The 15396-nt window shown below is 36.8% G+C and overlaps 1 protein-coding gene across 1 annotated transcript in view; it reads left to right on the top strand.

Moving 5' to 3' along the window:
* Positions 1-15396, top strand: part of LOC150087903 (hemicentin-1-like) — a 1496027-nt gene that overhangs the window by 103291 nt on the left and 1377340 nt on the right. The window contains exons 7-8 of the mRNA XM_090369959.1: positions 7006-7078; positions 10474-10618. Coding sequence (XP_090226085.1) covers positions 7006-7078; positions 10474-10618 — 218 coding nt within the window. The remainder of the gene's footprint in view (positions 1-7005; positions 7079-10473; positions 10619-15396) is intronic.

Raw genomic sequence — 15396 nt, 5'->3', positions numbered from 1 at the left:
GTCAATCAATCACTTAATGCTATGATGTTATCGTCGGTCATGCCTACGTGTCAATATCAATATATCTTTCTCAACTTCTACTGCTGCTACCGATAACATGCACCATCTGTTTATCGAGAATGCAGGGAGAAACTGTGGTAGCAGCAAACCAGTTTGTCTGGTAAGTTTCCTGTAGTTTGCCTTGATTCTTATATTGGCTTTCTTTATCTTCACCAAACAACTTACTAACAAGGAAAACAACAATTCAGAAATATTTCAGTTAGAGGGAGTCAGAATAATAGACAAAGCAAAGTAGTAAAGTAGAAAGACAGTAGATTTAAAGGGTGCTCAGGGAGATTAGTATTAGCATTAGTATGTATTAGCAATGGCTACATGGTGCAAGGAAGCCTATGGTTTATGCTGCTCCAGCCAAAAAAAAAAAAAAAAATTTAAATAATAATTAAAAAAATAAATAAATAACAATAATAAAATAACAAAAAAATAAATGGAATAAAATAATAATAATAAAAAAAAAATAATAATAAATAAGAGAAAAGAAAAAGGACAACCTAAGTGTTTTCCTCCTCCCATAGGTAATTATCCAGCTGACCTTTGAATTTCCCCAAACTGTCATCCTCTACCACCCATGTAGGTAACTTATTCCAGTAATTTATAACTCACTGGCTAAAATAAAACTTCCTGCAATCCAGTCTAAACATTTCCCTCCTGTAAATTTAAAATATGGCCATTTATAATCATTTATAACTGTGAAAATTTCCTTCTCATTCATTTTGCTTATGCCTCTCAGAGCCTTAAACACCTCAATCACATCTCCTCTAAGGTGCCTAGTTTCCAAGCTCTACAACCCACATATTCGAAGTCTTTCCTCATATGGACGCTCTTTTGCCAATCTCACCGGGTGAGTTGCCTGTTTCTGGACCATTTCAAGAAGAACAATGTCTTTCTTTAGGTGTGGTCTCCATACCTGAACATAGTATTCCAAGTGTGGTCTAACAATAGTCTTATACAATGGGATTATGATGTCCTTATCTCTACTAGCAATTGTTCGATACATCATCAAGAGGACCATGGGCCTTCCTTGCAACCTGGCTACAATGCTCAGAGAACTTAAAGTCTGACTATTGTAACACTCAATTTCCTTTCCTCTGCTACAGATAGTCAATATTAATTTAATCCCTCTATCATACCGCCAATTGAGGACTCAGTTATTTTTGGGAAGTGATTGGCTCAGCGTGGTTCTAAAGTATAGTCAGTAGGGGATATAATGGTAGAAGATGAAAGGCTTCCATGCTAAGGGAAAACAAAATTGTCTGTTAGTATATATATGAGAAAATTAAGTTTAAGAAATAATGTAGTGCTTTGGTGAAGTTTCGAATTAATAGGCAGAGATATACAAATAAGAGGAAATAAATAAGGTATTTGCATGCAAAGAATGGGTGTGTAAAAGACGAAATGTAGTTGTGAAAGTGGGATAGATGTTGGAGAGAAAAAACGTGATGTGAGTAGTAGTAGTGGTGGCATGTGATGCAAGAAAGCAAATGTATGAGCTTATGCAGCATCAGCTAAAAAAAAAAAAAAAAAAAAAAAAAAATCACACCATTCCCTTCAAATGCCTCTCCAGTTCCTCCATAAATTTATTTAACCTATCAACTTCCACAATGACAGATGGAAGTTTGTTCCAGCAATTAACCAATCGCTGGCTAAAGGCAAATTTCCGCACATCTATTCTACACTTTTCTGTCTTTTCTTAATTTGAATTTATGCCCCCTTAGGTTCATAATCTGAACAAGTGGAAAGATTCCATCAGAATTCAGCATGCTCAACCCATTCAAGGCCTTATACACCTCAATCAGATCACTGCACAGGTGCCTAGTCTTCAGCTACTGCAATTTGCAGAACTTAAGCCTCTCTTGGTAAGAGGATCCCTTCGTTCCCCTCACCAATCTTGTTGCCCTTCTCTGTACACGCTCAAGAAACTCTACATCCTTCCTAAAATGAGGCCTCCAGACCTGTACACAGTACTCAAGGCGTGGCCTGACCATTGCCTTATACAGAGGGACAATCACCTCCTTTTCCCTGCTAGCAAAATTGCTATATATCATTGACAAAATCCCATGACCTGCCCTGGCAGCCTGTCTGCATTGCTCAGAAAACTTCATATCTGCCTGCACAATTACTCCCAGGTCTTTTTCATTTTCTACCACCTTAAGTGTAGTACCACACAGTTGGTACATTTCTCTGAGGTTACTTCTACCCATATGTAGTACTTTGCATTTGTCAAGGTTAAACTTCAGTTGCCACTTATTAGCCCATCGGCCCAAATTTTCTAGATCCTGTTGCAGTAGCACACTGCCATTACTGTCACTAACAACCCTGCCAACCTTTGTATCATCTGCAAACTTTGACACTAAGCCTGATATACCTTCATCAATATCATTGATAAATATACAAAACAACAGTGGACCCAACACCGAACCCTGTGGGACTCCACTAATAACATTAGTCCACAAAGAGCAACACCCATTGATTACCACCCTCTGTCTTCTCCCACTCAACTATCCTTTTATCCATTGTAGCAACTTACCCTTAATACCATTCTGCTCCAATTTGTATAATAGTCTTCCATGCACAACAGTGTCCAAAGCTTTCCTGAAATCCAAATATATGATATCAAAATTATTTTTTGCATCCAGTTCCTTTGTAACCACATCATAATATCCTATCAAATTTGTTAGACAAGACTTTCCCTTAACAAACTCATGCTGTGTCTGAATTATTGCTGCAGTTTTGTGTAGATGATCCTGCAATGCATCTTTAACCAGTGACTCCATTATTTTACCCGGAACAGAAGTTAAACTAACTGGTCTGTAATTACTCATGTCACCCTTCGATCCCCCCCCCTTTGTGAATTGGGGAAACATTTGCACATCTCCAGTCTGTGGGGACCTCCACTGAGTCCAAGGATGCTCTTATAATTATGGTTAAGGGTTTGCTTAGTTGCTTTGCCTCCTCCTTTAATATAACTGGATAGATCCCATCCACCCCAGGCGCCTTTCTTATGTTTAACTTCAACAATTTATCCTCCACTTTGCTCTCAGTTATTACAAAATCATTAAGCACCCTGCTACAATTTGATAACCTTCTGCCATTTTCAAACCTTAATAACTCCCCATGTGTGAATGTAGATGTAAAATACTCATTCAGTTTGTTTGCTATCTGAGCAGGATCATCAACAGTAGAACCATCGATATCAAGTGCACCAATCAGATTCAGCCCATTCATTTTAGAGTTTATATAAGCAAAGAAATCCTTGCTGTTTTTCTTAGCATCCTTTGCCAAAGATTTCTCATAATCTGCCTTCGCCTGCCTAACCTCCTTTGTTACCTGATTACAGACTAGCTTATATCTGCCATAGGCTTCTGAGTCGCTTGATAATTTATATGCATCCTATGCATTTTTTCTTCTCTGTCACAAGTCTCATTAGTTTATTTGATAACCATTTAGGTCTAAACCTTGAACAATATTTCTTAATTGGTATGAAACTTTTAATAGCTTCCACGATTAATTCCTTGAATGCTTCCCACTTAGAATTTACTGTTGGTAACATCGTCAGTTGAACCCACTGTACAGAATTTAAACTGTCTGAGACCGTACTCACCTTTACAGAAGGAAAAACCCTTTCCTTTACCCCTGATGGTAATTATATCTTTAAGTAAATCCCACATCAGTACCCTGTGATCACTGCCACCTAGTGGTTACTTTATCTTCAAATTCTTAATACACGAATGATCACTGCTGATAACCAGATCAAGAGTATTTCCCTCTCTGTTTGCCTCTCGAACATGTTGCTGCAGAAAACAGTCATCTAATAAATCCACAAAATTCTTGCTAGTGTGTGAATGACCAACCCACAAGTTCCAGTCAATATCTGGGAAGTTAAAATCCCCCATTATAAGCCATTCTGATTTACTAGTCCACTCTATTTCTCTGTACAATTGTTAATTGTACTCATTTGAGTCATTAGGCCTCTAACACACTCCTACTCTTATTTTTTTTTAGCAGTGCTTATGTCACACCAAACTGACTCAGCAGTGCACTGTTTATCTATATCAACTGGATGCATTTCTTTGGTTTTATGTTTTTCTTAATTAACAGCACGACACCTCCTCCCTTCCTATCCTGTCTATCCTTTCTGTACACATTGTATTCCCCAAATTCTAATTCTGCATTCCTAATATCAGCATGACATCATGTCTCTGATATCCCAACAATATCTGCCTTTGATGTGTTGACCAACACTTAAAATTCATCAAATTTATTTACTATACTTCTAGCATTGGTATACATGCAAGCATACATGCACCTGTTCCTAGTTACCCTGACACATCCCATATACTCACCTGTTTCACGATGACTGCCATCAGTCCCTGAAACCTCCAGCACCCCTCGCTCCAGGTTGCCACTTATTCTAATAGAAGTTGTGCAACAATCACATTCACCTCTGCCTGGGGCTACTTTTAACCTTTTAGTCTGTCAATACCCCCAACAGGCCTCGATAGCATCAGCAAATATTCTTGCACCCTTTCTATTTAAGTGTATCCGATCACTGTAGAAGCAGTCTCTCCTATTAACAAGCACAGACCACGCTGAAAAAAATTCTACCCCTTGAGCCTTGCACATTCCCTCCAGGGCCGAATTGATTGACAAGGCTCTCATCATGTACTCCCTTCTATCGTGTCTGGGCAGAATTGCAGACACTTTCAAATTTAACCCTAGTAGAATAAGGAGAGACAGAGAGAAAAAAAAATGATGGGAAAAGGTTGGAGAATTCGGTGTGCTACAGCAGTGATGTAGTGATGTGAGAGTGCTAGCTAGTAAAGAAGTATATTATATATTGTGGCTTGACGAGAGAAAAGCGTAACTGAAAAGGTGTGGAATTCTGTCAGGAAGAGAAAAGGGAAAGTAATAGTTGAGCAGGAAAGCAGATCACAGAATAGCCGACGAGTTCCAGGAAAGGCTCCGAAAGATATAACTGTAAGTTCTCAGATCAGAGATCTCTAGAACCTTATTAAATTTACGAACAGAACTGATCAGACCAGTTAATGGTGTGTGAATAATATAATGATTACTATGACATTTATATACATTTCATTACTAGAGTGATGAAATGTATATAAATGAAGTGAGCAGAAATGACTATAAAAATGATGAATACTTAGACAAAGCAGTGTAGGACTTCTAGAAATTAAAAGAGATAAAGGAACAAATGTATTTGGTAAAAAATGGTAGTTTTTTTTGGAGGCTTTAAGGTATAAAGTCAATGGGAATTTATTAGTTTGTAGTAGATAGTACCTTAAAGAAACAAGAAAAAAACCCCTCACCACAGCAGCATGAAGTCACAGTTAAGTGTTAACAAGATTATGAGTTGTGACTGTGAATGATGTAATTAGTTAAGTAAAGTAATGTTCATATATTAGCAAAATAATATTCACATATATAGCATATTCATATAATGTTCATATATATAACGAAAGTTACAACGGAGACAATTTTGAATCTGAATACAATGCTGAAAAAAACAGCGAATTAGATACTGATAATGAAGAATCTAGATTCTGTTTTGCATGATGATGAAGATTAAAAACTAACATTTTTTACTAAATATATTTGTTCCTTTATCTCTTTTAATTCCTAGAAGTCCTATACTGCTTTGTCTAAGTATTCATCATTTTTATAGTTCATTTCTGCTCACTTCATTTATCATGCACAGATTCTAGAAGAATCTAGAATCTGTTTTGCATGATGATGTTTCTGCTATAATATCTAGTATGAGAAAAATTAGCATTAGTTGAGGCATATAATGCAAGAAAGCAAGCTTATATAGCATCAGCCAAAAAAAAAAAAAAAAAACCCACCCTTCCCGTTTCACCCATCCATTCATTCCAAAAGTTTGTCTAGAGACTAGATTCACTCCGAAAGTTTGTCTTAATTTATTTAAACTGTCAACTTCCACAATGAACAAACTGTCTTTCCTCAATTTGAATTTATGACCCCTCAGGTGCAGAATCTGAGCAGGAGGAAGAATTGTTAAGTTGTCGGAAGAAATTGTTAAACTATTAAATATTCTATGGTAAGAAATACTATTTTACGAGAAAAAATAATAAAGAGAGCGAAAAAATAGAGTTACAAGTAATTTTAGACTGAAAACATGGAATACATTAGAAGCTACGATTTTTAAAATCCTTAAAAATGAGAGATTTTTAAGGATTTTAACACTGATAAAAATTGCTGGACATGAATTAAAGCTCTCTTATCTGTGGAAGGACGGATATCCAAATATCGCTGAAGACCAACATTAATATGGCAAAACTACCATACTTCAAGGTCTGTCAGTCACTGTGGGGAAGAGAGGTGTGGATGTGGAAACAGGCCATTGGTTAGTTTGGTGTGACTGTTAAAGATCACTTGAGTGGTATTGGGCATTATGGCTGGGGGGGGGGAGTCCCAGAATTCATAATTGTATCTCTCACTACTATATACTGAAGTTCCTGTGATGGTTTAGTGGTTTTGCCATGTCACTCTTTTGGAGAAGTCTGGGTTTGAGTCTGCTGTTGACTGGAGGAATTTCTTAAGTCCTCTTCAATCAAAGCTGCAGTTAGCTATTTCAGGTGGAGGGAGTAGGGTCCTTCCCCTGTGTGTTATTCTGAGTTTTTCAGATTGCACCACTTGCAAATCTGCCTATGAACACACACTTCTACAGACACCATACACTAAAGAGACATGGGTTGACCTGGGGGGACAATAATAATAATAATAATAACACCATATACAGAATTATTCTTTCTGATATAGTTGGGTATCAATTATTAGCATAAATTATAAAACAATACTGATAATTATAATTATTTTACTTTCAGATTTGTTAGCATTCACATTTAAAAATTATTGAAATGCCTCAATCGTGATTAAGCATTTTTATAGCTTTGATTCTGTCTAATTTTTCAGGTTAGAGGCATTGATGAGAAAGGCTTTCCAGTTCAACGTATCACTTCTACTGCTATAAGCTCTCAATTACCAGGTATATATTTTTTTTATTCTTTCTCATATGATGGCTGCAAAAGCTTTTCAAACTAAATTACAGTTACATTTTATGATATTCCATAACTTATTTACTGTTTTCGTTTACAGTGCTTATGGGATGTTTTTTTAGTCAGCATATGAATTTTTGGCTAAGGTAAAGAAAGCCTGCACGAGAAGCACGCAAAAGTTCGATGAAATTTACCGGTAAAAGTACTTTGCCGTAATGGCATTTGTATTGTTACTCGCTCGGTAAACAGACGGTGGGTGTTATCGGTCTGGAGTAGAAGTTGAATCCCACAGGAGCTAGAAACCCTCCCAAAGTGGAGGGGGGGTAACCTGATCTTTTTTCTTTAGAATCACTAATTGAATCATGAACAGAGTCATATTGGAAGTTCTGGCATCGAAAAAAATGTTCGTAACATAGTTTCACCAGTAAACTATTTACATTTATGTAAATAAATGTAAATCTATTTACATTTTGAATAATGTATTACAATAATGTTTAAGATTATAACTACCATTCCATAACTAGTTTTAATGCCTTCCTTTGCCAACTAGTTAAGAAAACAAAAAAATAACTTTCAATGACATGTTTAGTGCTGCAGTGAATATGGCTAGAGAAACCTTGACTTGGAAACTGTCCTCAGACCTTGAAGTGATTTATTTTTCCCTGAATCCTATCAGTGTAGCCCTTTAGGAATAATTCCATTTTACTAATGGAGAATTTGGTGACTTGTACTCTTTCATAAGTTAGTTTATGTTCTGTCAGCATTTGTTTCTAATTCAGAGGTTGAAGGTCATTTCATAATGCAAGTCTTGTAGAAGGAGCACTTCTGTGTTTGGCAATGAAAGAAATTACATCATTAAATATGTTTTGGTAAGATAGGATATTTCATGGGATAAGTTATTCTATTTAACCCAAAGCCAGGTTCAGGGTCTTTGAGACTACGTGATTTCACTGAACTTTGTCTACTTAGTTATTATTTGGTTTTTAGGAGCATTAGCAACTAAGGCTATATTGCTCCGAGAATATGCGGTGGTCATTCCCTGACCTTTCCACATCCTCCGTATTTGGTGGTGACGGGATTGAACCCCTGTGTAATCAAGAAGCGTATGTTACGCACTGCTGCTCCTTCCCACCTGGCTACGGAGGCACCTGTCTTCTTAGTACATATTAGCTGAAATTTCTAATATCTTCAAACAGAAATGTTTTCTTTGAGTTTTTCTCTGAAAATTAGTTATTGTGTAAAGCAGGGTTTCTCAACAGTCCTCTGCAATGTACATGACAGGGGCAAAATTGCTGCCAAGGGGGCGAAAATTGGTTTGTGGGGGGGGGGGGGCAAAAATCATGATTATTACTATGGTTTGTGTCTCTCCAAAGTTCATCCTTACCCGACAACATCTTATTCCTTAATATTTATTTTCTCTCATTTGGTTTTCCTTTCCCTTGAGACAACTGATTTTTAACATATAAGTATAGTGAGTGAGAAATTTTGATAAAAGGAAGATAGTGGACTCAGAGATCCCATTGAATAAAAAGAGTAAGTATAAAGTATTTTTTTTGTTTAAAATTTTATGGGGGGCGATTAGGAAAAAAAAATTGTCTGAAAAAGCCCTTAAGGGGGCAATAATTAATGAGCTTGAAGTGCTAGTCAAGACATCAAAGGCAGGTATTGTTGGGATATCAGAGACATGGTGTCACACAGACATAAGCAATGCAGAACTGGAATTTGGGAGTACAATGTGTACAGAAAGGATAGACAGGACAAAAAGGGAGGAGGGGTTATGCTGTTAGTTAAGAAACACATAAAACCTAAGGAAGTGCATCCAATTGATGTTGGTGGACAATGCAATGTTGAGTCTGTTTGGTGTGACATAAGCACTGGGAAAGGAAAAATGAGAGTAGGTGTGTGTTATAGGCCAAATGAATCTGATAAATATAATGAGCAATTGTGCAGAGAAATAGAGTGGGCCAGTAAATTAGTGTGTCTTATAATGGGGGATTTTAATTTCCCAGATATTGACTGGACTGAAATTTGTGAGTTGGTCACTCGCACACTAGCAAGGCTTTTGTGGATTTATTGGATGACTGTTTTCTACAACAGCATGTTCGGGAGGCAACTAGAGGGCGTAACACTCTTGATCTGATTATCAGTAGTGATTCTTCATGCATCAAGAAGATGCAGATAAAGGAACCACTAGGTGGCAGGGATAATAGTGTACTGAAGTGGGATTTACTCAAAGAGGTAACTACCATCAAGGGTAAAGGGAAGGGTTTTTGCTTTTGTAAAAGTGACTACGGTGGTGTGAGACAGTATTTAAATTCTATACCGTGGGACCAATTGATGATGTTACCAACAGCAAATTCAAAATGGGAAGCATTCAAAAAAAAAGCTATTAGGCTTTTCATACCAACAAAGAAATATTGTTCAAGATTTAGGCCTAAATGGATGTCAGATGAATTAATTAGACGTGTGACGGAGAAGAAAAATGCATGGAATACTATAAATTAACATGTGACACAGAAGCCTATGATAGATATAAGCTGGTCTGTAACCAAGTTTCAAAGGAGATTAGGCAGGCAAAGGCAGATTACAAGAAATCTTCAACTGTTGGTGATCAACTGGTTCCACTGTTGATGATCCTGCTTAGGTAGCTAACAAACTAAATGAATGTTTTGCATCTACATTCACACATGAGGAGTTATTCAGGGAGGGGAATGCCAGAGGTGTATTAAACTCTGGCAGTAAGCTAGATAATCTTGTAATAACTGAGAGTAAAGTGGAGGAGAAATTGTTCAAGATAAACATAAGAAAGGCACTTGGGGTGGATGGATTCTATCCAGTTATATTAAAGGAGGCGGCAAAGGAAGTAAGCAAACCCTTATTTTCATTAGTGCTGTGTAGCTGTGTATAACTAGAAGCCTTCGGGGTTCTAACCTTAGATACCAAAGACCTTTGAAGCAGAAATGAATGGTAATAGGTCAGGAGAGACAGACAAAGAGGAAGGTTGATTGATAATGTCAAGCAAGCATTGGAGGGAAGGCTAACACTGGCTAAGGCTAAAGGTCTAACAGGATAACATGGAAGAATAGTTGAATGGAAGGCTAGTAGTGCAAGTTTTCTTTGTATTATCTTAGTGACCTATCATCACACTAAGTAGGTATAACAGATGTGAATGATGTTCAAATATTGTTATTGTATCCTGTTTTTCTATTGAAGGAGTGAATAATACATTGATGTTGATTATTATGTTGATATTAATGTAAATTGCTTACTCCACAGTACTTACTTCGATATATATAGTGCTGTCAGATGATAAATAAAATTATATGATTAATCATTCACAAGGATTACAGCATTTGTGTCTCTGTTTTTTTCATTTTCACTTTAGACATACCAGAAGTTTCAACTAGACCTCGGTTGGATGGTTATTTTGATCAACCTGTGATTCTTCGATGTTACATACAGTCTCTGGTCCCATTCACTGTAGCATGGTTTAAGGATGGTATTCAAATAAGTCAAGAACAACAATATCCGTAAGTTTTAAATGAATTAATTACTTGGAAATAACTGATGTATAAAATGAGGCCATCTTTACAAGTACCCTTAGTACACGACATATACAAAGCTGCATAAATTGGTATGCAGCTTTGTATATGTCATGGTATGATAAAAAAATCTGTTATACCTGATTTTGACCCTGTACCATGCTCATGGCATAGGGACAAAATCAAGTTTAACAGATTTTTACCCACCTTTTGCAAACTTGCTCAACTTTGGTCCTACATAGCCAATTTTATCCATATAGAATTACTTGTTTGTGCAAACTTATGAGATTTTCTCATAGTGTATGGCCAGCTTAAGTTCTTAAACCACATATACAACAACAGTTAGGGACAGGAACATGTATACTTGATATTCCCTCTTTTAAACAAAATAAAAATATATAAACAAAATAAAATAAAAAAAAAACAAAAAGCATTCTAGTTCCTGGATAATTTAAAAGAGAATAAAGTGAATTTTGTTTATGTAATCTCCAATGTTTAACAAAAGGAACTTGCAGATTTGAATGATGATGATTTCCCAGTATTTTTTTTTTTTTAATAACATTAACATGCTATTCAAAACAAAAATATAGCTGTTTACATGAATAGCCCTGTACAAAGTTTCATGTAAGACAAAAAGATAGCTGTATAAATGAAACAGCTATATAATATAATTAAGTCACTTGAACTAAAAGTAAGATACCTATTTACAGAATCTTGTATCACTTAAAACATTACTTTTTATTCACTGTGTTTGTTCATTGTGCTGATTTTTTGAGTGAAACTATGCTGGCTCTGTTCAAGACATTAGAGATGCTTATTTCCTTGATTTTAGAGATGATCAAATCTGTTACAACCACCTCCTACCATTCCCAGTACAATACACTCCATTTAATGCCTCCTCTGATCTTCCATCGAAAGGATTAGAATTAGTATTAGTAGAGGCTTATGATGCAAGAAAGCAAGCTTATGCAGCATCAGAAAAAAAAAAAAAAAACCCACTTCCATTTCACCCTTCCGTTCGTTCAAAATACCTGTCCAGCTGAGCCTTAAATTTATTTAGGCTATCAACTTCCACGACAAGGGATGGAAGTCTGTTCCACCAACCAACCACCCACTGGCTAAAGGCAAATTTCCGCACATCTATCCTACATCAGTCTTTCCTCAATTTGAATTTATGCCCTCTTAGGTGATTATTCTGAGCAAGAGGAAGAATCCCATCAGCATTGAGCATGCTCAAACCATTCAAGGCTTTGTACACTTCTATCAGATCACCTTGCTGGTGCCTAGTCTCCAGACACTGTAATTTGCAAAACTTAAGCCTTTTTTAGTAAGAGCACCCCTTTGTTCCATTCACTAATCTTGTTGCCCTTCTCTGTACTCGTTCCAGCAGCTCTACATCCTTCTTGAAATGAGGCCTCCAGACCTGTATACAGTACTTTAGGTGTGGCCTGACCATTGCCTTATACAAGGGAATAATCACCTCTTTATCCCTGCTAGAAAAATTCCTATATATCATTGATAATACACCATGAGCTACTCTTGCAGCCCATCTGCACTGCTCAGAGAACTTCATATCTGCCTGTGCAATTACCCCCAGGTCCTTTTCATTCTCTACCACTGTCAGTGTAGTACCACAGAGTTGATACGTTGCTCTGGGGTTGCTGTTTCCCATATGTAGTACTTTACATTTGTCAATGTTAAATTTCATTTGCCACTTCTCAGCCCATCTGCTCAACCTTTCCAGATCCTGTTGCAGCAGCATAGCGTCAGTAGTGTCCTTAACAACCCTGCCAACCTTTGTATCGTCTGCAAACTTGGACATTAAGCTTGATATACCATCATCAATATCATTTATAAATACAGAAAACAATAATGGACCCAACACCGAACCTGAGGGACTCCACTAATAACATTAGTCCATGATGAGCAGTGTCCATTGATTACCACTCTCTGTCTTCTCTCCCTCAACCATTCCTTTATTCATAGCAGCAATTTGCCTCCAATGCCACACAGCTCCAATTTGTGTAGCAGTCTTCCATGTGCAACAGTATCAAAAGCCTTTCTAAGATCCAAATATATAATATCAAAGTTATTCCCTGCATCCAGTTCTTTTGTGACTGCATCACAGTATCCAATCAAATTGGTCAGACAAGACTTCCCCTTAACAAAGCCATGCTGTGTCCAAGCTATAACTGAAGTCTTGTCTAAATGATCCTGCAGTGCTTCTTTAACCAGTGCCTCCATTAATTTTCCTGGAACAGAAGTTAAGCTCACAGGTCTATAATTACTTGTGTCAGCCTTTGATCCTCCTTTGTGAATTGGGGTCACAATTGCACATCTCCAATCTATGGGTACCTCCCCTGAGTCCAAGGAAGCTCTCATAATTATGGCTAAGGGTTTGCTTACTTCCTTTGCTGCCTCCTTTAATATAACTGATAGAACCCATCCACCCCAGGTGCCTTTCTTGTGTTTATCTTCAACAATTTCTCCTCCACTTTACTCTCAGTTATTACAAGATTATCTAGCTCACTGCCAGAGTTAACTTCACCTCTGGCATTCCCCTTCCTCAATAACTTTTCATGTGTGAATGTAGATGCAAAATACTTGTTTAGTGTTTTAGCCACCTGAGCAGGATCATCAACATGTTAAACCATCAATATCCAGTGGACCAATCTGATTCATCCCTTTCCTTCTAGAGTTTACATAGGTAAAGAACTCTTTTCTGTTTTTCTTTGCATCCTTTGCCAAGGATCTCTCATAATCTGCCTTTGCCTATCTAATCTCCTTTGTGACTTGGTTACAGATCAGATTATATCTATCATAGGCTTCCATGTCACCCATTAATTTATATGTATCCCATGCATTTTTATTCTCTGCTTTTTTATTAGTTCATCTGACATCCATTTAGGCCTATATCTTGAACAATATTTCTTAGTTGGTATGTAAAGCCTAGTAGCTTCCAAGATAATTTCTTTGAATGCTTCCCATTTTGAATTTGCTGTTGGTAACATCATCAGTTGGTCCCAAATCTTCTGACATCAGATGTCAGAAGAATTTTGAAAGCTCCAGGTCCTGATGCTATTTCTCCACTTGTTCTCAAAACCTGTGATTCTGAGCTTACTCCTGTTTTGCACCACCTTTTTTACACTTTCTTAATCCACCGGTGTTTTGTTTTCCCTTCTGCTTGTAAATTTGCTCATATCCAGCCAGTTCCTAAAAAGGGTGACAAATCTTTCCCATTCACTTACTTCTACTTTTCTAAAGTAATGGAGAAATCAATTAATTGCCAACTTGTTAGACCATGCTTGGAATGCTGTGTTTAAGTATGGAGACTGCACCTAAAGAAAGGCATTTCCCTTCTTGAAAGGGTTCCTAAGACGGATAACTCACCTGGTGAGATCAGCAAAAGAGTGTCCATATGAGGAAAGACTTTGAATATGTGGGTTGCAGAGCTGGGAAACTAGGCATTTTAGAGGAGACTTGATTGAGGTGTTTAAGGCTCTGAGAGGCATAAGTAAAATGAATGAGGATGAAATTTTCACAGTTATAAATGATTATAAATGGCCATAATTTAAAGTTACAGGAGGGAAATATTTAGACTGGATTGCAGGAAGTTTTATTTTAGCCAGTGAGTTATAAATTACTGAAATAAGTTACCTACATGGGTGGTAGAGGCTGACAGTTTGGGGAAATTCAAAGGTCAGCTGGATAATTACCTATGGGAGTAGGGAAATGCATTGGTTGTCTGTTTCCTTTTCTCTTATTATTTATTTTTTTTAAATTTTTCTTCTTATTATTAGTTTATTTTATTTATCATTTAATTATTTATTTATTTTTTTGGATGGTGCACCATAAGCCATAGGCTTCCTTATACCATGTGGTCATTGCTTATACTAATACTAAACTCTTGAACTATCTAGAGATCTTCCATCTGATCAATGATCACCAATATGGATTCTGTCAATGTTGATCCGCTGGTGATATTCTGGCTTATGTTACCCATCTGTGGATAAATTCACTGGAAAAGTTTGGCGAAATTCAAGCAGTTTCTCTTGACATTTCAAAGGCTTTTGATTGTGTTTGGCATAAAGGTCTTCTAAATAAGCTTCCATCTTATGGTTTAACAACTGTTTTTTGTAATTGGGTATCCAGCTTTCTCTCTGACTGCTCACTGTGGTTTATGGTAGATGGTTCTCTGCCTTCTAACTTGTCCACTAATGCTGGTGTTTCCCATGGTTCAGTTCTTTCTCCCACCCCTTTTTCTCTTATATATTAATGATCTTCTTCCATTTATTGAAAATCCTATCCATAGTTTTGCTGATGTTAGTAATAGTAATCGTATTCTCCCTATAGTGCATGGAAGCCACAGGCTTTTGCTGCACTGGAAAAAAAAAAGAAAAAAGAAAAGAAACCCAACTAGGTAGATAAGAAAACATGAATTATATGTTTACTATATGGAGAATAGTAATCGTATTCTCCAAATAGTGCAAGGAAGCCACAAGCTTTTGCTGCACTGGCACAAAAAAAAAAGAAACCCAACCAAGTAGATAAAGAAAACACAAATTATATGCTTCCCTCCTCACACAAGTAAGTATCCAGTTGACTTTTGAATTTATTCAAACTGTGCCTCAACTATCTGTGAGAACAACTTGTTCCAGCTATCAATGACTCACTGGCTAAAAGAAAATTTCCTACAATCTAATCTAAACCTTAACATCTCTAATTTGAATTTATGACCCCTATTTCTGGAATTGTTTAGAACATAG

Source organism: Mastigoproctus giganteus, chromosome 3, assembly GCF_048544385.1.
Source record: "Mastigoproctus giganteus isolate SK-2022 chromosome 3, ASM4854438v1, whole genome shotgun sequence".
Classification (NCBI taxonomy): domain Eukaryota; kingdom Metazoa; phylum Arthropoda; class Arachnida; order Uropygi; family Thelyphonidae; genus Mastigoproctus; species Mastigoproctus giganteus.
This window is presented reverse-complemented; position numbering and strand designations above follow the sequence as displayed.